The sequence below is a fragment of the Lacerta agilis genome, chromosome 8 (assembly GCF_009819535.1).
Source record: "Lacerta agilis isolate rLacAgi1 chromosome 8, rLacAgi1.pri, whole genome shotgun sequence".
Classification (NCBI taxonomy): Eukaryota; Metazoa; Chordata; class Lepidosauria; order Squamata; family Lacertidae; genus Lacerta; species Lacerta agilis.
The window spans coordinates 77294391-77322342 of record NC_046319.1 but is presented as its reverse complement, the minus strand read 5'-3'; the positions used below and the strand labels follow the sequence as shown (position 1 = coordinate 77322342).

The following is a 27952-nucleotide window of genomic DNA, read 5'->3' as shown; positions in this document are numbered from 1 at the left end:
TGCAGGAATGGATTGGTCCCTGGTGATCAGCAGAGTCTGGTGGAGAACAAACTGTGAAGAACAGGCACTCACGGAGAGACAGAGCAACCAGCCTCCCACGAGGTTGCCTACAATGGCCTCAAGAGGACACACGGCTGGAGAGAACCAGAGCAGACAGTCCTGCGTCGGCCCATCCATGAGGCAGACCGAGGCAGCTGCCTCGGGCGACAGAACCCAAGGAGCATCTCTTCAGGTGCGTCTCCTACTGCCGGAGAAGTGGTTGCAATGGCTCCTGGGTTTTGGCAAGAGCCCCGCGAAATTGTACTGAGACTTCTGGGACCCCTTGCACGATAACCGCCAGAAGCCAAGGCTGTGCGACCCCAGTAAGGGAGGGTTTGGTGGGGGCGGTGAAATGGGATGGGGCGCCCTGGTTCTGGGCCTTCGTTCTGACTTTTAGGCATAAGAAAACAGGCAGACTCTTCAGCCTAAGCGGACAGGCCCGTTGGCGCCATATTATTCCCAAACCATGTGCCACAAGAAAAGCTATTAATAGTGTGCATGCACACGAAAGCTCATACCAAGAACAAACTTAGTTGGTCTCTAAGGTGCTACTGGAAGGAATTTTTTATTTTATTTTTTAGCTTTTATTCCCATACTTTTATTTATTTAATTATTCCCCCCCCCCGAGGTCCGGGGGGGGGTGTTGGTTACCCGATTAAAACCCTGCATTAAAAACAGTTCAAAACAACTTCCAATCCCGAAAAAATTAAGTGGGCCCTAAAAATACACACCTCAGGTGTCACAAGGCCAGGGTGCAAGAGCAGCGTCTTCAGCATACTCCCTAAGCTGCATAATGGAGGGGGGGATTCCCACACTTTAGGGGCCACCACAGAGAAGGCCCACCCCAACCCCAAGCCTCAGAGGGCATAGGAACAACCAAGAGGGCCTCCATTGCCAAGCTCAGTCCCCAAGAGGACCTGTAGAGAAAGAGGTAATTTTTTCTGGTATTTTAATCCCTCTGCTGGGCGTCTGCAATCAGTGCTCTGCCCCAACCACCTTCCAATCAGGCTGTGTTGCCCCGTCTCTTCACAGGGCCTGTTTTTGCCCTCAGTGGCTTTCCGTCAGTCTGGGTTTGAAAGAACACAATACCAGAAGAGCGGTGAGGGGAAGGCTGCTCTCGGAGACATAGCAAGCACTGGCCTCAGGTGAGCCGAGGAGGGGGGAGAGAGAGAGGGGGGTCTGTGTGTTCGCACATGCGCGATGATGGCAGCCAACGTACCCTAGAAAAGAGCAGCAAGTGCCGGTACAGAGGTACCACAAGCGGGTATTCACAAAGCCGAGATGCCATGGTGCCGCCTTGCTGGAAAGAGAAAGCAGAAGTCAGCGAGGCAGAGTGCCAGGCAGTTGGGGGGCGGTGGGTTGGGGGAAGAGACCAGATCAAAGCACAACTGCTTGCTTTCTCTGTGCACACCCAGCCAGAAACCCCCACCCACCCCAGCTGCCATTTGGGCTGTGGGTTGTGACAGCCACAGCCCCTTCTCTTTATGGAACCAAGTTTCTAGTCCTCTTGCAATCTTCCCCATCTTTCTCCTTTTCGAGAAAAACCAAAACGAACCAGGAAGTCGTAATATTTAAAACACGTGAGCGGGAAAGCAAAGTTGCATAAGTGAATGTGAATAAGCTGCACACACACACACACACACACACACACCCTCCAAAAATAAAATAAAATGCAAAATACGTTCTGGGTGCAGAACTTGGGGTGCGCGGAAGGTTGATGCAGAACCCACAGAGCCCCAGAGTCAGCCCACCCCAATACTGGGCAGACTAGAAAGGGTCATCTCCCCTCCTCACCTAGAAGGGAGCCTAAGCTTGTGAGGCGGGGGACACACACACACACACACACCCCTTTCCCTCCCCCACCTCCATGAAGTACGGCAACCTGCAGAGTCAGGCTTACATTTGCCAGGCGCTCCACGCGGCACAAGAAAGGGTGGGTGTGGTTGGGGGGCCAGCGAGGGCTCCAGCCCAGAGCAGCTGGAAGGAAAAGAGAAATGTGGGGCCGAGTTTCCTTTGTGGGGGGCGGGGTGTTGGTGGTGAACGGGTGGGGATGGGGAGGAGGAGGAGGAGGAGGAGGACAATGTACAGAGAAAGAGGCTAGCCTACAAGGCATGCGGGAACAAGCCGACAGGCGTGCTGGGCAGAAGAAGCCATGCTCCGCACATTGCCATGCTCCGCACATCGCATGCTATGCTTCCCTTGGCGCACAAAGGCCAGCCGGCTTCTCACTCGACGGCTCTTCGTGGCTCACGTACAGACAGAGCCGCCTTTCCCATAGGCCTTAGTGGTGCGTTGCGCCAGGGCGCCAGCCTCTCAGGGGCGCCCCAGCGAGTGGGGGAGCTGCGTGGCTCTGCCGCCGGCCTCCCCTTTCCCTCCTGCACACCCCCCAGCTGCGCCCCATCAACCATATGGCTAGCGGACGTGCAGCTTCCTTCCCAAGCCCCCACGGGAGGAGAGCGATCCCCACAGAGGCTTGGGAAAAGGCCGACAACTCTGGGAAACGGGGGGTGGGATACCGAAGGGATCTCTGCACCACGGCGCCGGATATGCTTAAGACCAGGGGTCCCCAAACTAAGGTCCGGGGCCTGGATGCGCCCCAATCGCCTTCTAAATGTGGCCCACGGACGGTCCGGGAATCAGCGTGTTTTTATATGAGTAGAATGTGTCCTTTTATTTAAAATGCATCTCTGGGTTATTTGTGGGGCCTGCCTGGTGTTTTGACATGAGTAGAATGTGTGCTTTTATTTAAAATGCGTCTCTGGGTTATTTGTGGGGCCTGCCTGGTGTTTTGACATGAGTAGAATGTGTGCTTTTATTTAAAATGCATCTCTGGGTTATTTGTGGGGCATAGGAATTCGTTCATTTATTTATTTTTTTCAAAATATAGTCCTCACCCCAAACCTAGTCAGCGAGGAGCTGGGCCTATAGATCCAAGCATTCAGCCTGCTGGCGGATCTGGCGATGAACATCAGGCAAAGACAGCCCAGTCGTCTCTCTGGAAATGCGGCTCCTCTCTGGAAAGGCGGGGGGCAGGGGGCACCCCACTGCGTTTTAAGTAGCTCATGTGCACATAGCCTCAGAATCAATCAGTGAACTCAAGTGGCCAATGGGTCTGCTCTGAGTACGCACCATACACCCAAAGAGACCACTTTATAAACCAGGGGTAGGCAACCTAAGGCCCCGGGGCCAGATGCAGCCCAATCGCCTTCTCAATTTGGCCCACGGACAGTCCGGGAATTAGTGTGTTTTTACATGAGTAGAATGTGTCCTTCTATTTAAAATGCATCTCTGGGTTACTTGTGGGGCATAGGAATTCGTTCACCCCCCCCCAAAAAAAATATAGTCCAGCCCACCACATGGTCTGAGGGACAGTGGACCGGCCCATGGCTGAAAAAAGGTTGCTGACCCCTGCTATAAACAGTCACAACTTCCCCCAAAGGAATCCTGGCAGCTGCAGTTTGTTGCTGAGTGTTGTTAGGAAACCTCCATATTCCTGCCACTCCCAGAGCTACAGTTCCCAGGGTTCCCTGTGAAGAGGGATAGATGGATATTGTAGCTCTTGGAGGAAAATAGGTCTATTATTATTATTATTATTATTATTATTATTATTATTATTATTATTATTAGAATTTATATACCGCCCTATAGCCCAGACGTCTAAAGGCGGATGACAGAACAAAATTAAAATATAAAAACCACAAAATACGTAATCAAAACAAAAACAACAACAGGTCTAGCAGCACCCTGAACAAGCCACAGCTTCCAGAATCCTCTGGGGGAAGCCATGACTGTTTAAAGTGGTACCACAGTACTTTCGATGTGTGGTGTGAAAAAAAACCTATTTCTCTCGTACGCACCTCCTTTCAACTGCCATCTGTCACCAATCCGGTTCCCGCCGGACGTTTTGAACCACGACTCCCATCATCATCCCCAACTGTTGGCTGCGGATGATGGGAGTTGTAGTCCAAAGCCCCCCGGAAGGCTGAGGCCGAGCTCCCTGGCTTGCTTCTGGGCGCAGCGCTGGCCTAATGGGGCACGTCCTTCTTCCAAACCGTGGAAGGGAAGGGGGTGGCCAGCAAGCTGAGGGGTCGCAGCGCAGAGCGGAGTCTTCCGGGAACGCAAGCTGGGCGAGGGGCTGCAGGCAGGGAGGAGGGGAGGGGCTCCGGTGAAACTTGCCTTCCTCGGCCATCGGCCTCATGCCTTCAATCTGCTCCTCCAGGCGTTTGATTTGAGCTTCCAGTTCCAAGTTGCGGCTCTCGGCTTCCTTGAGTTGGCTGGGAAAGGCGACACAATCGGTATTTGATGTGAGGAAAGCGGGAAGGAAGCCTGGGAGAAGGACTGATCCACTCGTTATTTAATGTTATTATTATTTGATAGATAGATAGATAGATAGATAGATAGATAGATAGATAGTCCATAGAATTTACAACACGTTCGAGATTCCTATCAAATAATCCATGGTTTCCCCAGTTTCCCAATAAATGCTGCATATTCTAGTTATTCCATATATGATCTTCTCCACAATGTTTTCGGATATAAGTTTTACTGCTGTCCTTACCCTGAAGCGACTGGCATTATTTAACTTTATTAAAGCTCCACTCCGCCTTTCCTGCCAACGGAGCCCAGGAGTGGCAAACACAAAGCAGTAAAACAGAACAATTAAAAAGAAAGAAAGCCCACTGAAAAATTTATATTTATATATTTAAGGGTCTGGTGACTTCCGTTTCAGTGTATCTGAAGAAGTGTGCATGCACACGAAAGCTCATACCAAGAACAAAATTAGTTGGTCTCTAAGGTGCTACTGTAAAGGAATTTTTATTTTTATTTTGTTTTGACTATGGCAGACCAACACGGCTACCTACCTGTCACTGGAAAATGGTTAAGGACAACTAAACTAGGTTTGTTTTTAAAGTAGATTGTTGCATTTTAGTGTTCTGCTGGAAGAAAAAACAAAAAATTCCTTCCAGTAGCACCATAGAGACCAACTAAGTTTGTTCTTGGTATGAGCTTTCGTGTGTATGCACACTTCTTCAGATACTTCAGAAAAAAATATTTCAAAAAGGCTCTTTTGCTTATTAAAGTGTGAGTTGACTTACAGTCCCTTCACCATCTGAAAAGGCACCTACGTTATCAATTTGGCAGTATGCAGAGTTTGTACAATTAGAAAACCATAGAACTGTTATAAGAACTACTACTAATATTACTACTCTTGGCAACTCCCAACAGAATATTAAAAACACAATAAAACATTAAAAACTTCCCTAAACAGCGCTGCCTTCAGATGTTTTTAAAAATAGTTGGAAGGGATCCTGAAGATCATCCATTCCAACCCTCTGCAATGCAGGAATCTGCAGCTGTCCCGTATAGGGATCGAACCTGCAACCTTGGGATTATCAGCACCACGCCTTAACCAACATGGTAAAATTTAACATATTAATCAGTTAAAGAACAGGATTATTACAACACAATCCTGTACATGTCTACTCAGAAATAAATCTCTGTAAATGCATAGTATTTTACTCTAAAACACAAGTTTATAGCTGCCTGGTTTCTCCCCCCCCCCCCCCTCGTCCATTTTTTGCCTGGGCTGTGCAACTCAGCTCACTTGCGTTTCCGAGCATGTTTCTCAGCTCACGTTTGCAAGCACAATTCAAAGTGTTGGTGCTGACCTCTAAAGCCCTAAACGGCCTCAAAGGCCCTGCATACCTGAAGGAGCGTCTCCACCCCCATCGTTCAGCCCGGACACTGAGATCCAGCGCCGAGGGCCTTCTGGCGGTTCCCTCATTGCGAGAAGGGAAGCTACAGGGAACCAGGCAGAGGGCCTTCTCGGTGGTGGCACCCACCCTGTGGAACACCCTCCCATCAGATGTCAAGGAAATACGCAACTATCTGACTTTTAGAATACACCTGAAGGCATGTAAAGGGAAGTTTTTAATGTTTGATCTTTTATCGCTTTTAATAATAATAATAATAATAATAATAATAATAATAATAATATTCTGTTGGGAGCCGCCCAGAGTGGCTGGGGAAACCAAGCCAGATGGGTGGGGTATAAACAATAAGTTGTTGTTGTTGTTGTTGTTGTTGTTGTTGTTGTTGTTGTTGTTGTTGTTGTTGTTGTTGTTTGAAACAATTTGCTACCCAGTCCTCTTTCTCCTTTGACAACGTGCCTCCTCTTCACTTTGTGGCACAACAATGGTCTTTTGGTTCCTTCTGAAGCTGCGACTTCTCAAGTCACCCTTGCGGCTTCCCCTGTCGTGTTTGGGTGACAGTCAGAGGTGGGCATCGGAGAGAGGGCACTTGGCCTGGAAGAAAGATGCCCGTCGCAGCCCCCCACCCCATAACCCTCACCTGGCAAAGGTCTGGTTGGCCACTTTGACCATGCTGAGCTCTTGACACACCACCTCCCGGCTCCTCAGCTCCTCCTCGAGCGCCGACTGCAACTCCAGGAAAGTGGCCACGTCGAGCTTCTGCCCATCAGGGAGTTTGCATGCCTGGTTGGGAGCAAGACGGAGGTGTCTGTGCAGCCTCGGACACTGAGGTGCCCCTGGGATGCCAGGCCAGGCTCTCTCCACTGCCCCATCCTGGCTCCAGTTGGTCCCCCAACCTACCAGCTCCTCCGGTGTTTGCTTGGGGGTCTGTTCTGGGGGCAAAGTCTTCTGGCTGCCATCGACCTCCATGCTGACGTCCCCGCGGCCTCTTTCCTCCGGCTCATTCTGTCTGAGAGAAAGGGAGAGCCTCACGGACCTTATCCTGGCAGCAAACATACAGCACCCGCACCCAGCCTACTGCTTTCTGGCCTCCTCTAGAGCAGGGGCGGGCAACAGATGGAGAAAGCCCACCGCGGCACCAAGTCAAGCAAGGTTTCAGGCCTCAAGTTCCTGAAACAAGGTCTGGCTTAAATAGGAGCAGCGTACCCCTGCCACAGGACGCGGGTGGCGCTGTGGGTTAAACAACAAAGCCTAGGGCTTGCCTATCAGTAGGTCGGCGGTTCAAATCCCCGCGACGGGGTGAGCTCCCATTGCTCGGTCCCAGCTCCTGCCAACCTAGCAGTTCGAAAGCACGCCAAAGTGCAAGTAGATAAATAGGTACCACTCCGGCGGGAAGGTAAACGGCGTTTCCGTGCGCTGCTCTGGTTCACCAGAAGCGGCTTAGTCATGCTGGCCACATGACCCAGAAGCTGTACGCCGGCTCCCTCGGCCAATAAAGCGAGATGAGCGCCGCAACCCCAGAGTCGTCTGCAACTGGACCTAATGGTCAGGGGTCCCTTTACCTTTACCCCTGCCACCTTCTGCACAGGTGGCTGAACCCCTCTCCTTTCCTGGTGTCCGGCTACCTCAATTCCAGGGCCTGCAACTGGCTTCTGACACCAGCTTTGGGGTTCCCAACCCAAGCGCCCCCGGCACCCCCAAAGGCGTCTTACTTCGCTGCTGCCGTGTAGGTGTACGAATACCCCACAAAGGGCAGGTGCACCCCGAGCGGAGAGCTCTCCATCACATCCGACAAGGTTTCCTAGGAAAAGGGAGACACAAGCACACAGAGCGTGGGTGGGTGGGGTGGGGTGGGGGGTCAAGTTCTAACCGGAGCAGCAGCAGCAGGCTGGGCATAGCGCCCCCTACTGGCACTGCCGGATTTACATACAGCGGTACCTCGTGTTACAAACGCCTCAGGTTACAAACTCCGCTAACCTGGAAGAGTTACCTCGAGCTGAGAACTTTGCCCCAGGATGAGAACCGAAACCGTGCGCCGGCGGAGCAGCGGCAGCAAGAGGCCCCATTGGCGAAAGCGCGCCTCTAGTTAAGAAACCGTTTCAGGTTAAGAACGGACCTCCGGAATGAATTAAGTTTGTAACTAGAGGTACCACTGTATAAGCTAGGGCCTCATTCTCTTGGGAGCCCCCAAAAAAATTAAAGGGGAAAAAAACTGGGTGTACATTTCCAAAATATAAGATAAAAAACGAATAAAATAAAACCTACATACAGCAACAGTGTTTTGTGTTGTGTAAGTAATGGGCCCCGCCTGCTAGCCTGCTCCCTAAAATTGTATTTGTGCAAATGGCTTGAGAAACCTATTAGGTCCATAAATTACCATATAGCATATGCTCAACACACACACACACACCAAAAAACAGTGACAAATTTTTGTTGACAAAGGACAGCTGGACATATAAAGGGCCCCATTACCTTCAGTAGCTTAGGGCCTCATCAAGCCTAAATCCAGCCCTGCCTACTGGTAAGGCAGGCCAAATTATTTTACGACACAATGGGGAACCTGATGTTGCTGAATGGCAATTCTCGTCATTCATTACCATTGGCCATGCTCGCTGCAGGGACTGATGGGAGATGGAGTCCCACAACATCTGGAGGGCCAGAGGTTCCCCACACCTGCACTAGGGAGGCCCCATAGTCAGAGTGGATTTGATTTAAATCAAATTGATTTAAATCACTAGTCAGTAAGACTTGATTTAAATCTCTCTCTTTTTTTACGGAAAGACTCATTCCTGGCTGGTATAATCTTAATATTTACAACCAGACGAAGGTTTCATTTTTGGAATAAGAAATTTTCAGAGTAGTTTTTACAGTTATATCAAAAATTACTGATTTGATTAGAAATACATAGATAATTATGAAATTGTGCTGAGGTTTAATAAGTTGAACTGTTTATATGTGGACAGCTTTTCTGCTGCACTTTATTGGAAGGAGAAAAATAATCATTTCCTTAATAACAATTTAAACAATTTATTTAACTGAAACAATAACATTATAGCATATGTATCCATGTCTGTTAACTGATGTGGTTGAACTTTTTTTAAAAAAAACAATAACACAAAACCAATAACCCCAACTTAGACTGAGTTTCAGCACACATGAAAAACTTAAAACAAATCTTTATTTCCTGATGAAATGGGCAGGGTACAAATAATAAATTATTATTATATTCCCTGAAAGTCCGCTGCAGAAACTCTAGTGTAGTCTTTCTCAGCCTTGATTCCCCCAGTTGCCATTGGACTACAACTCCCATCATCCCTGACTGATGCTGGCTAGGAATGAGGGGAGCTGTAATGTGACGACGTTGAAAAACCCAAGGTTGAGAAAGTCTGCCTAGGGCATCACTACAGACAATACCCCCCTCCGCTCTTGTGGCTATGACTGTGGGCAGAGTGGATAAAAATCAATGATTTTATTTAAAAAAACAAAACACGGATTATTATTTTTAAATTGTTTTTTTTTTTTAATTTAAAAGGGATTTATTTTAAAATTTCAGTTGGATTTTTAAAATAAAGTGCTTTTGGAGGAAAAAAAATATTCCTAAAGATAGTTTCCTATTTAAGTTACATTATTATTCATCAGGAAATAAATATTTGTTTTAAGTTTTCCATGTGTGCTGAAATTCAATCTAAGTTGGGGTTGTTGTTGCTGTTGTTTTAAAAATTAGTTTAACCACATCAGTTAACAAACATGGATACATATGCTACAATGTTATTGTTTCAGTTAAATAAATTGTTACAGTAGTCCAAGCAGGAGATAACTAGACCAGGGGTCCACAAACGAAGGCCCGGGGGCCGGATGCGGCCCAATCGCCTTCTGAATGCGGCCCGTGGACGGTCCCGGGAATCAGCGTGTTTTTACATTAGAATGTGTCCTTTTATTTAAAATGCATCTCTGGGTTATTGGTGGGGCCTGCCTGGTGTTTTCACATGAGTAGAATGTGTGCTTTTATTTAAAATGCACCTCTGGGTTATTTGTGGGGCATAGGAATTCGTTCATAATTTTTTTTTCAAAATATAGTCCGGCCCCCCACAAGGTCCGAGGGACAGTGGACCGGCCCCCTGCTGAAAAAGGTTGCTGACCTGGCTTGTCAGAGCTGATAGGGCTCTGTATTGCCCCTGAACTAGACCATACACCACTCTGGCGAGACAGTCTGCGGGCAGGTAGGGTCTCAGCCTGCATACCACATGGAGCTGGTAGACAGCGGCCCTGAACACACAATTGACCTGTGCCTCCATGGACAGCTGTGAGTCCAAAGTTGCCCCATTCAGGACCAGGGAGCAATGGGCTGGCTGGATGCAGAGGAACGGTGTGAGGAACCAGCTGGGGGACCCCCAAGGGAAGAAGGCTCAGAGCCCGGGGAATTGGTGGTGGCACAATGAAGAGTGTTCAGAGGGAGAAGACGGGGAAGTGGAGGTGTTGGAAGCTGAAGAGGTAACAGGGCTCAGTGAGCGGGGTGAGTCTGTGGCAGAGAGCAGTCCAGAATCAGAGGCAGGAGAGGAAGCAGGAGAGGAGGGGGGCCAAGAGGCAGAGATGAGTCTGGCTGGTGAAGTATCACAGGTGTTTCCCGCCCCTCCTGCGTCAAGCTCCTCTCCCCACTTGTCTCCCAGAACCAGGAGAGGCATGAAAAGAGTGGAGGAGAGGTTGGCTGCAGGCAGGCACAGTCTCTGATTGCTTCTGAAAGCCCTGGAGAAGAAGTGATTTAGATGGCTGTGGTGAGATAGGGACTTTTAGTAGGGTTGCCATATTTCAGAAAGTGAAAATCTGGACACAAAGCTTTTTTTGGGGGGGGGGGAGCAAAGTTGATTAACTTTTTTGGCAAAATCACAAAAAATGACGTTTTTGAGCGATTTTTCAGGAAAAGCGGCAAAAACGACACTGCCAACATGGGTTGCTATATGTACAGAATTTCCCAGACATACGGCAACCCTACTTTTAGTCTCGGCAACTGATTCAAGGGGTAAGACCTACTGGGGATGAACTGCTGTGCTCATTAGGCCTGATACTCAGCCAAGTCTGTGAAGGTTGTGTTTTTGCTGTTGTAAACTGCCACGGTCAGGGCAGGACTCTGGGGCGGTTCCCTGGGCCCCGTCCCCCTAGGAGAATGAACATGAGCCCCCCCCCCCAGCCCCATACCCAATAGGGCTGGCTTGCCACATTTTGAAACGAGCGAAGCAATGGAAATTATCGCCCAAAGAGTGGGACAAGGAAGGCACAGCTCTGTAAACCCATCTCATTCCCGGAGTCCAGGGACGATGACCGCATGAAATATCAACTGGTGGATGCCAACCCCTTGTTTTCACGTGGAGTGGCCATCTACATATTACAGGCCCTGAAACTCAGCACCACCTTTTTGGCCAACTTCCCTTAGCCTTAGTCTTATGTATATTCCCAACATGGACACTGTCGTCACGCCCGCTAGTGCTTTTTTATTTTATTTGTTTTATCCTGTACGATTTTACTTCCAATTGTTTTACTTCCAATACGTTTCCGAGCACAATTCAAAGTGTTGGTGCTGACCTTTAAAGCCCTAAACGGCCTCGGTCCTGTATACCTGAAGGAGCGTCTCCAGCCTCATCATTCAGCCCGGACACTGAGATCCAGCACCGAGGGCCTTCTGTCGGTTCCCTCACTGCGAGAAGCAAAGCTACAGGGAACCAGGCAGAGGGCCTTCTCGGTAGTGGCGCCCGCCCTGTGGAACGCCCTCCCATCAGAAGTCAAGGGAATAAACAACTACCTGACATTCAGAAAATACCTGAAGGCAGCCCTGTTTAGGGAAGTTTTTAAACTGTGATATTTTAAATGTATTTTAATGTTTGGTGGAAGCCGCCCAGAGTGGCTGGGGAGACCCAGCCAGATGGGCGGGGTACAAATAATAAATTATTATTATTATTATTATTATTAACTGTATCTGTAGTATTCTTTGCATAATCGTGCCAGGCTACTGCCTGGTCTTCTACTATGTGCTATGGCCATAGGGCTAATGCAATAAATAAATTGATTGATTGATACCTAAACTGTGTTTCTCAGATGAATTGGAACCGGGGGTGGGGAGAGGGGGATCAGGAGTAGAAGGGGACAAATAAAAAAGGTCACGTACCCCTCCCCCGCTCACCATGTCAGTGAGACAGTCATCCACCACGTCGAAGTTGCAGGTGTCCGTGGCGTTGGCAAATTCGGGCACGAACGACGCCACGCAGTCCCGCAGCGAATCCCAGTCCACGCCCGCAAAGAAGGGGTGCTCTTGGAAGTCCCGGACCCCGTTGCGCCCCAGCCGCATCTCCCGGGGGCAGATGAGCCCTTCGATCAAGGCCAGAGCTTCGGGAGGGACATCGGGAGCCGAGGGAGGGAACCGGAAGTGCTCCTTCGGAAAGGAGAAGTTTTGACATTCGGCAAGGGAGCCGAGGGAGAGATCCCTTAGTCCCGATTCTCCATCTGGAGAGGCAACCCACACAGACCCCACCCTGAAGTCCCCGCCCCTCGCTTACTTCGAAATGGATTATCTTTCCGTACGTCTCCACCACGGAGTCGGCAAAGAAAGGAGTGTGGCCGAAGAACATCTCGTAGGCGAAGACGCCCAGGGACCACCAGTCGCACTCTGTGCCGTAAGAGTGAGTGCCGTCTTCCACTGCTTGCAGGATCTCGGGGGAAAGGTAATCTGGGGTGCCCACGGCTATCGTTGAGCAGACCTGCCACACACAGAACACATATTTATTTGCTGGGGTTTTTTTTGTTTGTTTCGGGTTATTTTTGCTGGAGTAGGGGTTTTCACACACACACACTTTGCCCTAGCTATGTGCATTTTGGCACGTTTCCGAGCACAATTCAAAGTGTTGGTGCTGACCTTAAAAGCCCTAAACAGCATCAAAGGCCCAGTATACCTGAAGGAGCGTCTCCACCCCCACCATTCAGCCCAGACACTAAGGTCCAGCTCCTAGGGCCTTCTGGCAGTTCCCTCCCTGTGAGAAGTGAGGTTACAGGGAACCAGGCAGAGGGCCTTCTCGGTAGTGGCGCCCACCCTGTGGAACGCCCTCCCACCAGATGTCAAAGAGATAAACAACTATCTGATGTTTAGAAGACATCTGAAGGTAGCCCTGTTTAGGGAAGCTTTTGATGTTTAATATATTATTGCATTTTAATATTCTGTTGGAAGCTGCCCAGAGTGGCTGGGAAAACCCAGCCAGATGGGCGGGGTATAAATAAAAAAATATTATTATTAGCTGGAGAACTGCCCTGAAAAATTCAAAGAAGTGTGAATTTCAGAGGGTGTCCATGTTTCAGTTTTTGTCATGTTTCAGAAAGGGCAAAATAATTATGTCAGTTTGCCTCCAAAGGCAGGCTGAATCAGATTAATAATAATAATAATAATAATAATAATAAAAACACAAACAACAACAACAACAACAACAACAACAACAACAACAACAACAACACACCGCCCATCTGATTGGGTTGCCCCAGCCACACTGGGCAGCTTTCAACATAATAAAAACACAACACACATCAAACATTAACAACTTCCTTATACATTGGCTGCCTTCAGATGTCTTCAAAAAGTTGTGCAGCTGTTCATCTGTTTGACAACTGACAGGTGGATGTTCCACAGGGCGGGTGCCACTACCAAGAAGGCCCTGTGCCTGGTTCCCTGTCCCTAATCGCCCCCCACCTCCAGTTCAAGTCTCACCGTCCCGTCTTTGCGGAGCTTGAGGCAGGAGCCAAAGTCCCCCAGCCGGATATGTCCGCATCGGTCCAGGAGGATGTTGTCTGGTTTGATGTCTCTGTTGGGGAGTGAAAAGAGATAAGTGAGAAAGTCTGGAGACTGGGAAACTGAAACGAGCAGTCCTGGGGAAGTAGAGAGGGGCTCAGTCCTTCCTCTAAGGCGGCCAGATAGCTGCTCATGGTTTGTTGTTGTTGTTTAGTCGTGTCCGACTCTTCGTGACCCCATGGACCAGAGCACGCCAGGCACTCCTGTCTCCCACTGCCTCCCGCAGTTTGGTCAGACTCATGTTGGTAGCTTCGAGAACACTGTCCAACCATCTCGTCCTCTGTCGCCACCTTCTCCTTGTGCCCTCCATCTTTCCCAACATCAGGGTCTTTTCCAGGGAGTCTTCTCTTCTCATGAGGTGGCCAAAGTATTGGAGCCTCAGCTTCAGGATCTGTCCTTCCAGTGAGCACTCAGGGCTGATTTCTTTGAGAATGGATAGGTTTGATCTTCTTGCAGTCCATGGGACTCTCAAGAGTCTCCTCCAGCACCATAATTCAAAAGCATCCATTCTTCGGCGATCAGGCTTCTTTATGGTCCTGCTCTCACTTCCGTACATTACTACTGGGAAAACCATAGCTTTAACTATACGGCACTGCTCATGGTTACTGAACAGCAAAGGAAGGAAGCTCTACACATGCTCAGAGGCAATGCCGTCCGATGCTCCACAGGGCATTTCTGTCCAGAGTTGGGGCCCAAATTAAGACCTACTGCTTTGTTTTATCAGCAGCATTTGGGGCTATTTAGGTGAGAGGAAAGGCAAACAGGAGGTGACATGACTGGCAGCGGTTCTTTGGGGGGGGGAGAGAGCTTGCCTGACCACCTCCCCTCCCCGAAAACATGAGCAGCGGCAGTTAATTCACCGTCGCAATGAATAAAACGAAGATTGGGATTCCAAAGAAGAAAAACGTCTCGAGATTTCTCCCCAAAACAGACAAAATGGAGGCACAGGAACTTCCTGGGGAGGGGAGTTCCAGGGGTCACCAGTGGAAAGACCCTGTGGGGCACTCTCCGTTGGGGTCCCCAGAAGCCTCAGTCGGGGGTTTCCGCAGCGGATGTTGCTTGGGGGAATTCCTCCTTTGAAAGCCACTCTGCCCTCAATACCTCCCCCAGCGCCCCCCCACCCCACCGACAGGCCCCTCTGCATTCCCAAGCTTCGGCCGCTCATGTGGTTTGGAGGGAAGCCCAGCTTGTCTTGCACAGCCTGAGATGAATTAGGCGATTATGAATCTAGGACAACGTTTATGGCTGTTTTGGCTCTGTGTGCGAGGAGGGAGCAGGCCGGCCTCATGGACCCAGCAGCTGGGGGTGGGGAAGCAGGCCAGGCACAAAGACTCTGGAATTCTCGCCTGGTCCTGCCTACCCCACAACCCCTCCTGACCCCATAGAAGTTCCTCTGCCCCCTCTGGAGCAGGCTGCAGAGTCAGGAAGGGGTGGGGGGGAAGCCTGACAGTGGATTAGCCCACAGATTCCAGAGCCAAAAGCAAGAAAGTGGGGGTTGATCTCTCTGGGCCCCCCCCCCCACACTGCCTACAATATCCTGCTTCTTCGAACACTGTGACGGGCAAAGGAGAAGGAATTTGGGGGTTTGATGAGCCGGGGGCAAATCAGTGCGGAACTCCAAGGAGAAAGCCCCAGTGTCGGGTTCGAGTTCTGCCCATTCTGGAGCGCAGAGCTGGGAATTAGGGTGACTGATTGGGCTGGGGGGGGGGGAGGGGGGAGAAGGTGAGTGAATGGGTGCAGGGAGGAGGCAATAGGATGCAGCCTCGAACCCTCTATTCCAGGGGTAGGCATTATTCTATTCTATTGGGATGCGGCCCAATCGCCTTCTCAATCCGGCCCGCGGATGGTCCGGGAATCAGCGTGTTTTTTACATGAGTAGAATGTGTGTTTTTATTTAAAATGCATCTCTGGGTTATTTGTGAGGCATAGGAATTCGTTTATCTCCCCCCCTCCCCCATATAGTCTGGCCCACCACATGGCCTGAGGGACAGTGGACCGGCCCACAGCTGAAAAAGGTTGCTGACCCCTGCTTTATTCTCTATCCAGGCAAGCAAGATGCGTGAGCAGAGATCGAGGGCATATTCTAGCCCAGAGGTTCCCCCCAAAATTAATCAACCCCGCCCCCTTGGAAATCTACCTTCTTTGAGCCGTGACAAATCTGCCTTCTTTTACGTATCTATATTTCTACCTATAACGTCTTGAAAAACAAGTTAATAAGTAGCTCAAAATGGAAAGCGTAATGCCAGTGGTCAACGAAGGAGGTTTAAAGACTCTTTCAAGGCAAAGCTAGAAAATGTAGTACAAACACCGACAACTGGGAAACACTGGCCTGAGAGAGCTGCAATTGGAGAACAGCCTTTACCAAGGGTGTCATGGGCTTTGAAGACACTCGAACTCAGGACGCAAGGGAGAAACGTGCTAAGAGGAAGGCACGCTTGGCAAACCCTCACTGTGATCAACCCCTGCCTGGAAACCTATGTCCCCACTGTGGAAGGACGTGTGGATCCAGAATTGGCCTCCACAGTCACTTACGGACTCACTGTTAAAACAGTGTTTATGGAAGACAATCTTAACCAGCTACAAGTGATCGCCAAAGAAAAAGTAGAAGTGTCATTAAACAATAGATGAAATGGTTTTTCAATTTTTTTCTTCTCTCCTTTTCTTCCTTTATGTTTCCACTGCCTCCTTATTTTTATTCACACACACACACCCCAATTGCACCTGAGACTACGACTGCCCCCTGGATCGTTCCAGTGCCATACCAGGGGACAGTATCGCCCACATTGGCAAACACCAGTCTAGCCAGTCAAAAGCTTTCTGGGTGCAAAGCTGAGCTGCTTAAGGTGAGGCCTAGGGAGAGTCCTGAGGCCACATAAATAGGGCTAGAGGGCCACATTCAGACCCCGGGCCGGAGTTTCCCCGGGCCTAGCCTAGAATGCTCTTTCTTGGCCCTTCCCTCCATGAGACCCCCACTGCCTGCTCCACCTACCTGTGTACATAACCAATCCGGTGTATTGAGTCTATGGCCATCACCATCTCGGCCAGGTAAAAGCGAGCCATCTCCATCGGGATGCGGTCCCCAAATTTGCTCAGCAGCGTCAAGAGGTCGCCCCCAACATAGTAGTCCATCACCAGATACTACAGATGGATGGAGTTGAGAAAGGTTAAGAAACAGCACCAATTCCTCCCTTTTAGGCAACCGTGTTCTCATAGACCAGTGTTTTCCAACATGACAACCTCCGGCTGATGGGAACTGTAGTCCAAAACACCCAGAGGGCGCCAGGTTGGCGAAGGCTGGGGTATCATTTATCGCAACGCCAACTGCTGTTCGGGGCCCCGAAAACTCAAAGTGTTCTGCCTCCACGAACCCTTCAACCCACAACATTTCCCCTCACAAGCTGCCACAACCAGAGACAGGGGCTGCATCTACAAAGTTATTTTTTAAAAAACCACACGTTTTAAAGCCCACAATGGAAAATTTAACAGAGTTCCGATTTTAGCTCTACAGCGCCACCTGGTGTTACGGTATTATAACGCATTTATAACGTTTTCTTTTTTACTAATGTAGCTGATTCTAGAGTTTTGAATCTCAGGATAGCTCAGTCGGTTAGAGTGCGGTGCTGATAACGCCAAGGTTGCAGGTTCAATCCCCGTATGGGGCAGCTGCATATTCCTGCATTGCAGGGGGTGGTCTAGATGAGCCTCAGGGTCCCTTCCAGCTCTTTGGTTCTATGAAGCCTGAAAAAAACTATGGAGAGAGGACTGGTGCTTACACTCTGATGGCCACACCTGGAGTCAGTAAGGAAGTTCTGTCCGACCCTAGTTATTATTATTATTATTATTATTATTATTATTTTATTTAGTATTATTATTACCCCCATACTGCAGATGGAGAAGCTGAGGTGAACGCTAACTATACCGACTTAGCGAAGGCCGCCGTGCTAATTTGAAGGGCTTTATTCTTCACTTGTAGGATATGCTATTCTCTGCTTAAATTTGCGCCCTGAAAGCTCAGGGCAGGCTACAGTTTTACTAAACTGAAACTACCGCATCCACCGAGGGGGGCAAAATATGCCTCTGAAGACAATTTTCCAAGGAGAAGGCTGTTGTGCTCAGGTCTTCCTTGTGGGTTCCCCATATGGGGCATCGGTTTGGCCATTGTGAGGATAAGATGATACAATTGATGAGCCTTTGGTCTGCGAAAAGCTTATTTGCCTCACAGCTCACGGCCAAAGCGACAGGGGCTCTCCATCACCACTCCTCCCTTTCCCCTCCGAATTAAAAAAACAAAACGTCTCGACTCGCTCCAGACTCCAGGTCATCCCCAAACCACAGACTCCCTGCTAACTCGCATGCCCACCAACACCCTAAAAGGCTAAACTCCGGAGAGAACAAATTTGTCGATGGTGGTCATTTGGAGGCAGAACACTGCCAGTCAGCCGGCACCCGGAGCCAACTAAAAGGGATGGCAAACGTCAGTTTCGAAACCGGAGGACGGCTTGCCTTTTGAAGTGGAGGCTCTTAATCCCAGACCTGTGTGGGCTTGACATAATCCAGTGAGGAAGGAAAGGCACTCTCGGCGCATGTCCAGATCTTCCCTTCCTTTCGTTGCCTCTGTCCCAACTTCCTCGTTGAGAAAGTAGATTCTGGGGCTGACCCCTGGCTCCCTTGTCCTTCCAGTGATCTTCCGCCAGAGTCCCAGCTGCCCACTGTCAGAGACAGAGCACTGGGCCAAATGGATCTCCACTGCATCTCCTTCGGTTCTTATGAACATGTCATACTCAGCAGCCCCATATTGGCTGTGAGTCCTGCAAGACCCGCTCCCTGATTTGCTAGCCTCTTCCCACCTGACTGGGGAGGGCAGAGCCCTGACTGGCTGACTGACAGACCAGCGGACTGACTCCAGCTACAAAAGCTGAGGCTGCACAAGGGACTGTTTTGGTTGTGAGTCATAGAAACGTAGACTTGGAGGAGACCACAAGGATCATCTAGCCCAACTCCTTGCAATGGAAGAATCCTTTGCCAGTTTGGGGCTCAGGATGTCTACAGGCTATTGGGGTGCGATATTGCTTCGGGTTATTTGTTGTGCCAATATGTTAATCTGGAAATGCTAATTTTATTGTTACTGGCACTGAAGTTTGGCATCTTCATTTCTACACCTTATTATGGCTTATGTGGGGATTACTTAATTTCATTGTGCATGTTTCAAAACATTTTTACGTACTGCTTGTGATGTACCCAATTTTTCCGTGTATAAGACTAGGTTTTTTTCCTTTAAAAAATAATGTCAAAAAATAGGGGGCGTCTTATACACAGATAGTGCCGGGGGTGGACTGGCGATTGGTTATAGACAGAAAAGTACGGTATTTTTGTAAGTATTTTCATATAAGCAGCCTTGATGACCACTTACCAGGTAATTCTCATCTTGGAAAGCAAAGTGAAGCTGCGTAATCCAGCGCTTGTCTCCGTTGACCAACACGTCCCGCTCCTCTCGGAAGCAGGAAACCTGATGGGTGCCGCATCGAGATCGGTTTATTTTCTCAATTCAGTTCACAGTTATTTGTTATACCAACTAATTGCAGATCTTCTCTGGGTAGCTAAGCATAGAGCCGTATAAAACAACAGCCCAATGTGGAACTGAAATAATCCCTGCTATGAAAAGTGCTACACTTCTGTGGGTCAGGCCAGGAGCGAACCGGCAGTAAATCACACTGTGCAAGTCGGAGTTAACTCCTTATTGGCAAGAACATGATTTGCACTGACTTGGTCGGAGGCTCAGGCCTAATGAGCATAGTGGCTCATTCACGGTAGGTCTTGCCCTATGGATCTGTTGCCGAGACTGAAAGTCCTGCCTCCCCACAGCTGCCTATGCACTAGTGGCCGAAATTGTGGAAACCTTTTGGGGAAAGTGCCTTTCTGAGGTTTGATGGCTCATAACACCATTTTTTTCCTTGGAGTAATAACATAAAATTATATATCAACGGAAGGATAATTTAATGAAGAACGTAATGCAACAAAGTTTGTTCAATTATCTGTATTCTATCAAAAGTTATAGCCAGATAACCAGAAAAAGGAAGCACAACTCGCTTAGGTTGATATGCAGAGTAGCTTTCCTTCATTTGAATGTAGCCAATGAGAATGAGTGTTTAGAGAGCCAGTCAGGTGGAAATACGCTTTCCCCAAAAGGTTTCCACAATTTCGGCCGCTGGCGTAAATCGCCTCCTCTCCAGGGTTTTCCCCAAGCAATCAGAGACTGTGTCTGCATGCAGCCAACCTCTCCTCCACCCTTTTCATCTCTCTTCTGGTTCTGTGAGTAAAGGGGGTGGGTGGGAGCTTGTTGCAGCAGGAGTGGGAAACACCCATGATTCTTCCCCAGCCAGACTCATCTCTGCCTCTTGGCCTCCGCTTCTGCCTCTGATTCTGGACTGCTCTCTGCCACAGACTCTCCCTGCTCACTAAGCCCTGTCCCCTCTTCAGCTTCTGACACCTCCTCCTCCCAGTCTGCTCCCTCTTCTCCCTCTGACCGCTCATTGTCATCCCACCACCACTTCCCTGGCTCTGAGCCTTCTTCCCTCGGTGGTTCTCCAGCTGGTTCCTCTCACCATTCCTTTGTGTCCAACCAGTCCGTCACAAGTCATCTGAGGATCCCCCCGCCCGCCCCAGTTGGTACAATCCAAAGAGCTGGTATTGACCTATAAAGGCCAAACCACCCACAGGGCCTGGAGGGTGGAGCTTGCCATACCCACCTCTACCCGCTTCAACATGTCCCATTTATTCATTATCTTCATGGCGTACACCTGGGATGTCCTCTTCAGCTTCACGACCGCTACCTGTGCAGGTAAAATAGGGGGGTGGGAGTCTGTGTGTTGAAGGAGGGGCTGGACTGACAAACCCGGGTCACAGTTGTACCATGCATTAATTATTATTACTGTATTATTATTATTACTGTAATAATAATAATAATAATAATAATAATAATAATAATAATAATAATAATAATTTTTTATTTATACCCGGCCCATCTGGGGAAGCCACTCAAAAACACTCATGGCTTCCCCAAAATAATTATGGGAGCTTTAGTTTGCTGAGGGTGCAGAGCGTTGTCAAGGGGCCTCTATTCCCGTTGCAGAGCTACAGTTCCCAGGGCGACCCATGAAGAGGGACAGATTGTTAAACCGCTCTGGGAATTGTAGCGCTGTGAGGAGCCGTCTCTGCTGGAACTTTGCCCCAAGCCAGCCTTAGCCAGGCTGGCTGATGGGAGTTATAGTACTACAAAGCTGGAGGGCGCCAGGTAGGCCGAGGCTGCCCTAGGGTCACCAAGAAGGGCCCGATATTTCAGCGTCGTTGTTGTCGCCTGGTCTATCGAAAAGTTTGCCCGGCTGGCCATCCGGTACCGAGGGCACCTGGTAGCGGAAAGGGGCCCCCCCAAAAAAGAACCCCCCCAGCACAGTGCAGCTTCTGCCCTTCTCACCTCGCTGAAGGCTCCCCGTCCAATCACTTTGAGGATCTCGAAATCATCCCGTTGCAGCCGCAGCGCTTTCAGTCTGGAGGTGACTGGCTCCGCTGGTGGGAGAGAAAAGCAAATTATTTTGCGGGGGGGGGGCAGGGAAGGGAAAGAAGAGATGCCCAGAACGGCAGCAGGGCAGCTAGGAGGGTTTTAAAGGAGAGGCTGGATACCCATCTGCTTTAGCCAAGACACCTGCATTGCAGGGGGTTGGACTAGATGGCCCTTGGGATACCTGCCAGCTCTACAATTCTATGACCTGAGGCCCTTCTTTGTGTGCCTCCTCTGTGTGAGGTCCGGAGGGTGGCAACACAAGAGCAGGGCCCTTTCTGCGGTGGCTCCCTGTCTGTGGAATGTTCTCCCCAGAGAGGCTCGCCTGGTGCCTTCATGACATTTCTTTAGGCGCCAGGCGAAAGCGTTCCTCTTCAACCAGACCTTTGGCTGATTAATATTCTACAGCCTTTAAAATCTGTTTTTGGGAGTGGGGGGTTATTGTTTCATCGTTTCTGTTTTAAGTATTTATGTGCCACCCTGAGATCTTTTGATGGAGGGCAGCATATAAATCTAATCAATCTAATCAATAATAATAATAATAATTGCTCACACCCACACTTTGCCACCGCTCTCCTCCCTTCTGCCGCTCCCCCTGCCTCAGTTTGCCTAACGACAGGACTGGCTCTGTGTGGCACAGCCTGAAAATGCAAATAAAAATATAATTGGGGGGGAAAGAGAGCCAATGTGGTATAGTGGTTGGAGCGTCACACTATGAAGAAGAGTAGTTTGGATTTGATATCCCGCTTTATCACTACCCGAAGGAGTCTCAAAGCGGCTCACATTCTCCTTTCCCTCCCTCCCCCACAACAAACACTCTGTGAGGTGAGTGGGGCTGAGAGACTTCAGAGAAGTGTGACTAGCCCAAGGTCACCCAGCAGCTGCAGGTAGAGGAGCGGGGAAGCGAACCCGGTTCACCAGATTACAAATCCACCGCTCTTAACCACTACACCACACTGGCTCCTGGGAGACCAGGGTTCGAATCCCCCCACTTGGTCATGAAGCTCACTGGGCGAGACCTTGGGCAAACATCTCGTAGCCTAAACTACCTCACAGGGTTGTTGTGGGGAGTAAATGAGGAGGGGGAGAAACATGCCCCCCACCACCACCTTGAGCTCCTTGGAGAAAAAGGTGAGATATAGACACAATAAATAAACAAAAATAAAATAAACCTAGTGCCCTGGCCGAGGTCGGATGGGCATTGACTAATAAATATTTTTTATTAGTTTTTACACATATTTTCCAGCATAACATCCTTTTAAGCATCATTTCGAATTTTTTGGCTATCACCGCCTGAGGCTTCCTTCAACCTCGACTGACTGTTTTCTAAAGTCTTTCTAATTATGCATTTCGTTACTACAGTTATTGCTATAAACTCATATTTCCAATAAAATCCATTCTTAATTCTCTTCGCCATAATCCACAAATTACTCCTTACAAAACTTATTTTGACCCTACAAGGGATGTTAATCGATTACAATTGCTTTCCAGATATGTCGAAAACTTCTCCCGTTCCTTTAGGGAAGTCTGGTCCTGCTGGTTCCGTGGGCATTGCTGTCCAAAAAAAACAACAACCACCGGACGGCACCAGGTTGGCAAAGGCTCATCTGGAGTGACTTCAACCCCACACGCTGCAGGCAGATGCGCTCACATTTATTTTCGTGCTTTAGCTAGCCTCAGGCAGATGGTCCTTTGGATGAGCAAGAAGCGGGAAAATAATGTGGTATTTTCGAGCCCACCTGCTATGGCCTCCGGCCCACCAAGGCGTTGGCCCCGGTCATATTAATAGCGGGCAAGAGCTTCCCTTATACAGCAACGCCAACTCTGGGCAGGGGTAGCATGACTCAGAGGTTTCTCAGAGAAGGCCCTCTGCACCACCAGAGGCCTGAGCACATGCCTTAAAAATAAACTGTGCGGCCAACTGGTGGGGTGGGGAGGTCATGTGGCCCGGCGAGGGGGTCAGGTGACCTCAGCGCTTGGCGTCAACCGGGTGACTCAACCGGCGGCCCGAGCGTGGCGGCGGCGGCGGCAACGACGTCTCTGAGATTTGGTGCTTTTGGGAAACAGATAGCCCCCCGAGGATCTCGAAAGCGATTTCCACACATGGCGACGGAAAGATGAAGCAGAGGGATGCTTGCGGAGAGATGCAATCGCCGCCGCCTTGGCAGAGGGACAGCTGGAAGTCTTGACGCGGGGAGGGAGGGAGAGAAGCAGGTTATAAATAGCTGGAGGATGTGACCCAGGAGGATGGAATGGGGTTTGTTTGGGGAGGAGATAGCAAAAAGACTCGGGGGAAGAGGCAGGAGAGAAAGCATGGCCTGCTTGGCTATCCCGGTCATCGCACACCTTCCTGGATCCAGCCAAAATGCCGCTTTTTCATCCTCCTTAGGGTGCTGCGATGCCACTTTAAACAGCGATGGATTCCCCCAAAGAATATCCTGGGAGCTGCTGTTTGTTAAGGGTGCTGAGAGTTGTTAGGAAGACACCCCTATTCCAAGAGCGGTTTAACAAACCATCCCTCTTCCCAGGGGGCTTTGGGAATCGTAGCTCCGGTAGGGGAATAGCGGTCCTCCATAGGGACGCGGGTGGCGCTGGGGTCTAAACCCCTGAGCCTCTTGGGTTTGCCGATCAGAAGGTCGGCAGTTCGAATCCGTGTGACGGGGTGAGCTCCTGTCGCGCTGTCCGAGCTCCTGCCAACCTAGCAGTTCGAAAGCATACCAGTGCAAGTAGATAACTAGGTACCGCTGCGGCGGGAAGGTAAACGGTGTTTCTGTGCGCTCTGGTTTACGTCATGGTGTCCTGTTGGGCCAGAAGTGGTTTAGTCATGCTGGGCACACGACCCTGAAAGCTGTCTGTGGACAAACACTGTCTCCCTCAGCCTGAAAGTGAGATGAGCGCCACAGCCCCATAGTCGCCTTTGACTGGACTTAACTGTCCTGGGGTCCTTTTAAAGGTAAAGGGACCCCTGACCATTAGGTCCAGTCATGGACAACTCTGGGGTTGCGGCACTCATCTCACGTTACTGGCCGAGGAAGCCGGCGTACAGCTTCCGGGTCACGTGGCCAGCATGACAAAGCCACTTCTGGCGAACCAGAGCAGCGCACGGAAACGCTGTTTACCTTCCCACCAGAGTGGTACCTATTTATCTACTTACACTTTGACGTACTTTCAAACTGCTAGGTGGGCAGGAGCAGGGACCGAGCAACGGGAGCTCACCCCGTCGCGGGGATTCGAACCGCCGACCTTCTGATCAGCAAGTCCTAGGCTCTGTGGTTTAACCCACAGCGCCACCCGCGTCCCTGCTTCAGATTTACACCCACAATAAAAAAAACCCAGTGTGGAGAGGCCCTCTGTCACACAGGGAAGATTTTCCGCCACTCTCATGCAAGCACAAAGGCCATCTTTCATCCTGTGTCTCCTGTTTGCCACATTAAAAAAAAAAATGAATTAATTGCTCCATTGGCTTTGACAATGACCCAACATGCAGACAATCCGGGGCTGTTTGTTTTCAGCCAGGAGAAATGATGGGGAAAGCATAATCACCAGCAGATTTTTCTGCACATCTCCTACTACTGCCAGGGCAGAAAAGGAGAGAGAGGGGCAGGCATCGGGGAGACCAGAGAGTGCTGTCTAACCTAGGATCCCGCTCTCCATGAAATACCTCTGGGGAAGGCCCAGAAGCAGAGCATGAAGGCAAGAACCACCTCCATGCGTTCCTCGCTCCCCAGAATCCAGGCTTCAAAGATAGACTGCCTCTGAAGCTGAAGGTTCCACTTTTGAGTTTTCATGACTCATAGCTATTGATGGAGACATTTCTCTCTCATACGCACGCAAACAACCTTGTACCCAGTATTGCTCAGTGCATTTTTAGAAGGTTCCGTCTGCTGTCGATACCCCCAAAACTGACAGAAACCCGCTCCTTGATCTCAGGAACCACATCATTTGGTTACGGCACCTTAAGAGGTGTCCAAATGCACAGAGGTCACAAAAACCACTTCCCAAAATATATAACCGGCCCTCCAAGTGTCCCTATTTTCCAGGGACGTCCCTGATCTAGATAAGCCATCCCCGGTTTCTGATTTGATCCCGGAATGTCCCGCTTTTCCTTAGGACGCCCCCATTTTCATTGGAGAAACGTCGGAGGGTATAGAGTTATTTGACTCCCGAGATGTCTGAATGCAATCCTGTATAGGGGACGGGTTCTTTCTTTTAATGTTTTGTTGTTTTGATATACAGTCATACCTCGGGTTACGTACGCTTCGGGTTGCATACTTTTCGGGTTACGAACTCTGCTAAACCGGAAGCGCAACCCGACGCGCGCGCAATTTGTGCATGTGCAGAGCGTTTTTCGCTGTTTTTTCAGGTTTTCTCGGTCATGCGCAGAACGAATTTCTCGGGTTACGTCCTTTTCGGGTTACGTACTCTAACCCGGAACGAATTAAGTATATAACCAGGGGTACCACTGTATGTCGGAAGCTGCCCAGAGTGGCTGGCGCCAACCCAGTAAGACATGTGGGTTATAAACACTAAAAATACCGTTATGGAACGGGACGTCCCTATTTTCATCGGAGAAAGGTTGGAGGGTATGATATAGCGAGCGTTTTTAAAGCCCACCAGAGCTAGCTCAACCCATCACCGTCTCCTGAGCATGCGGGAGTTGTGGCGCACCCAGCCACGCACAGTGGCCCATCAGAGGCGCATTGAGCCTCATGGCTTGTGGTGGTTGCTCTCTTCTGCTGTCGAGGAGGACAGAGCAGCCGGATCGGAGGGTGGGAGGGAAGAGGAGGCCAAGCCAAGAATCCCAAGCTGGTGGGCCGCTGCTTCCAGCTCAAAGAGATTTGTGTATCTTTAGCCATTCAGCAGCAGAGGGGATTTCGCAGTCCCTGCGCCGCCGAGGCAGAGAAGAAGGTCAGTCTCACACCCTGAGCAGCTGGTGCTGCTCCTCCTCTCTTCCCTCTGGACCTGCCGAAATATTGCATGGAAAGGACTCTCGAAAGGCACAGGAGGCCTTGACCTTGGTCGCAGCTGCCTTTGGACGCCCCGGCCCTCTCCGTCCTGAGACGGCTTTTCGAGAGGGAGTTAAATATATTTGCTTGGGTAAATATATTTATTTGCCTTCAAGGCATTGTTCAAGGAGTAAGACTGGAGCCAGGTTGTAGGGTGGAGAGGTTAATTGCTCTCTGGCATCTGCTAGACTTGCAAGATTATTGAGCCAGGAAAGAGGTTCGTGTGCCCACGATGTTTCAGTGTGCAAGGTGGGGTGGGACATGATAGAAGCTTATAAGATAGAGACACACACACACACACACACACAGAGAGAGAGAGAGAGAGAGAGAGAGAGAGAGAGAGAGAGAGAGTTCCATTCCATATATGAATGGAAATGGTTTGTTGAATATTTACAGATAAATTATAAACAGGTAAAAACATTGGCAGCATTTTTGTTAACAACCTGCAGTTTTAGAAGAGTACATACTTAAAGAAGATGGCATAAATGAGCAAATTAAGTTAATGTGGATATGCAGAAGATACTAAAAACAAATTTAAGGAACCGCAGAAAGAGGGGGATGGAAGTCAAGTTCGGAAATGTCAACATGAATGTACAATCAGTGAGGTGTATAAAATTAGTGAAATGTATAAACTTGAAAAGTATAAATAAATAAATAAATAAATAAATAAATAAATAAATAGAATATCGAAAAAAGAACAAAAGAAGAAGAAGAAGAAGAAGAAGAAGAAGAAGAAGAAGAAGAAGAAGAAGAAGAAGAGGCTTATAAGATGATATCTGGTGAGGAGAAAGTAGAGAGCACAGTTTTTCTCCCTCTTGCATCATATTAGGCTGGGCAATAGATTCAAGCCAGAAAAAAAGAAAGGACTTCTTTGCACAATGCACAGTAACCTTTTGGAACTCCCTGCCACAAGATGCATTCATAGGCAATGGCTTAGAGGAGGGCTTTAAAAACAAACAAACAGAGAGAGCAGGGGAATTCACAAAGGATAAGAGGTCTACAACTTGCTAATAGCCCAACAAAAGTGGGTCAAGCCCCACACCGCTCCCCCCCCCAAAAAAAACATTTGTGGAATGAGAAGTATTTCAGCAGGAAGTTACACACTGGCTGGAAATGAAGTAGTGGAGGCACCCCAAAATTCCTGCAGGGTGTACATGACATTGAAAGAGGAAACGTATTAGTATGACTGCCCTGATAGAACAAATAACTGTGAATGCACAGTAAAAAAGGGCACTTGAAGAGGCTTCAACTGGCATCTTAAACAGCGGCGGGGATGCTGCAGTAGTGGATTTCCTAAAGGAGCAGTCCGGGTTGGTCTAGATGCCCACTAGTAGGACCCCCTTCAACTCTATGGTTCTATCTGAGGACCAAATCACAGAGGTTGCAAGGCAACTGCTACTGGCATTATCCTCCCATTGCACGAGCCCAAACTCCCTGCTTGGGGCCGATCCTTAACACCAACAAAACATGCAGAGAAACAAATTCCATGGGTGCAAAGGAAGCAAGAAAAGGCTGTTGTTTTCTGCTTTTCTGAAGATCCCAACGTATCCACGGTTTGCACAGCCGGGTGCATTCTTGAAGGCGAAACTTACGCAACGGGTTTTTATTGACAGGCTCAGCTAACAGCCCTGAAGAAAACAGTTGCAATACAAACATTATATAACTCTTGCAATGAAACGCTAGCATGGGAAGCTCACTTGCTGTGAGCACCGGACTCAAACGTGGGTAGGAACAAGCTGTACGGATTCTGGGTTCACTCCTTTAAAATACAAAGCAAAGTAAAAGATTAAAAAAATTATATCCCCCCCTCCCCCCTGAA

General features: G+C 49.3%; 1 protein-coding gene across 7 annotated transcripts in view; it reads right to left on the bottom strand.

The window, feature by feature from the left end:
* Positions 1–27952, bottom strand: part of DMPK (DM1 protein kinase) — a 77012-nt gene that overhangs the window by 1149 nt on the left and 47911 nt on the right. For 2 of the 7 annotated variants that reach the window (XM_033158438.1, XM_033158435.1), the window contains exons 2-14: positions 21044–21135; positions 20319–20402; positions 18983–19078; positions 16562–16710; positions 13492–13585; positions 12296–12496; positions 11908–12171; positions 7463–7551; positions 6651–6759; positions 6391–6533; positions 4216–4313; positions 1940–2016; positions 1259–1335 (exon numbers count right to left, since the gene is read on the bottom strand). In XM_033158438.1, the coding sequence (XP_033014329.1) occupies positions 1259–1335; positions 1940–2016; positions 4216–4313; positions 6391–6533; positions 6651–6759; positions 7463–7551; positions 11908–12171; positions 12296–12496; positions 13492–13585; positions 16562–16710; positions 18983–19078; positions 20319–20360 (1439 nt within the window). In that variant the 5' untranslated portion in view covers positions 20361–20402; positions 21044–21135. Of the gene's footprint in view, positions 1–1258; positions 1340–1939; positions 2017–4215; positions 4314–6390; positions 6534–6650; positions 6760–7462; positions 7552–11907; positions 12172–12295; positions 12497–13491; positions 13586–16561; positions 16711–18982; positions 19079–20318; positions 20403–21043; positions 21136–27952 lie in introns of all 7 variants that reach the window. The other 5 variants (XM_033158436.1, XM_033158437.1, XM_033158439.1 and 2 more) reach the window with 5 other exon arrangements.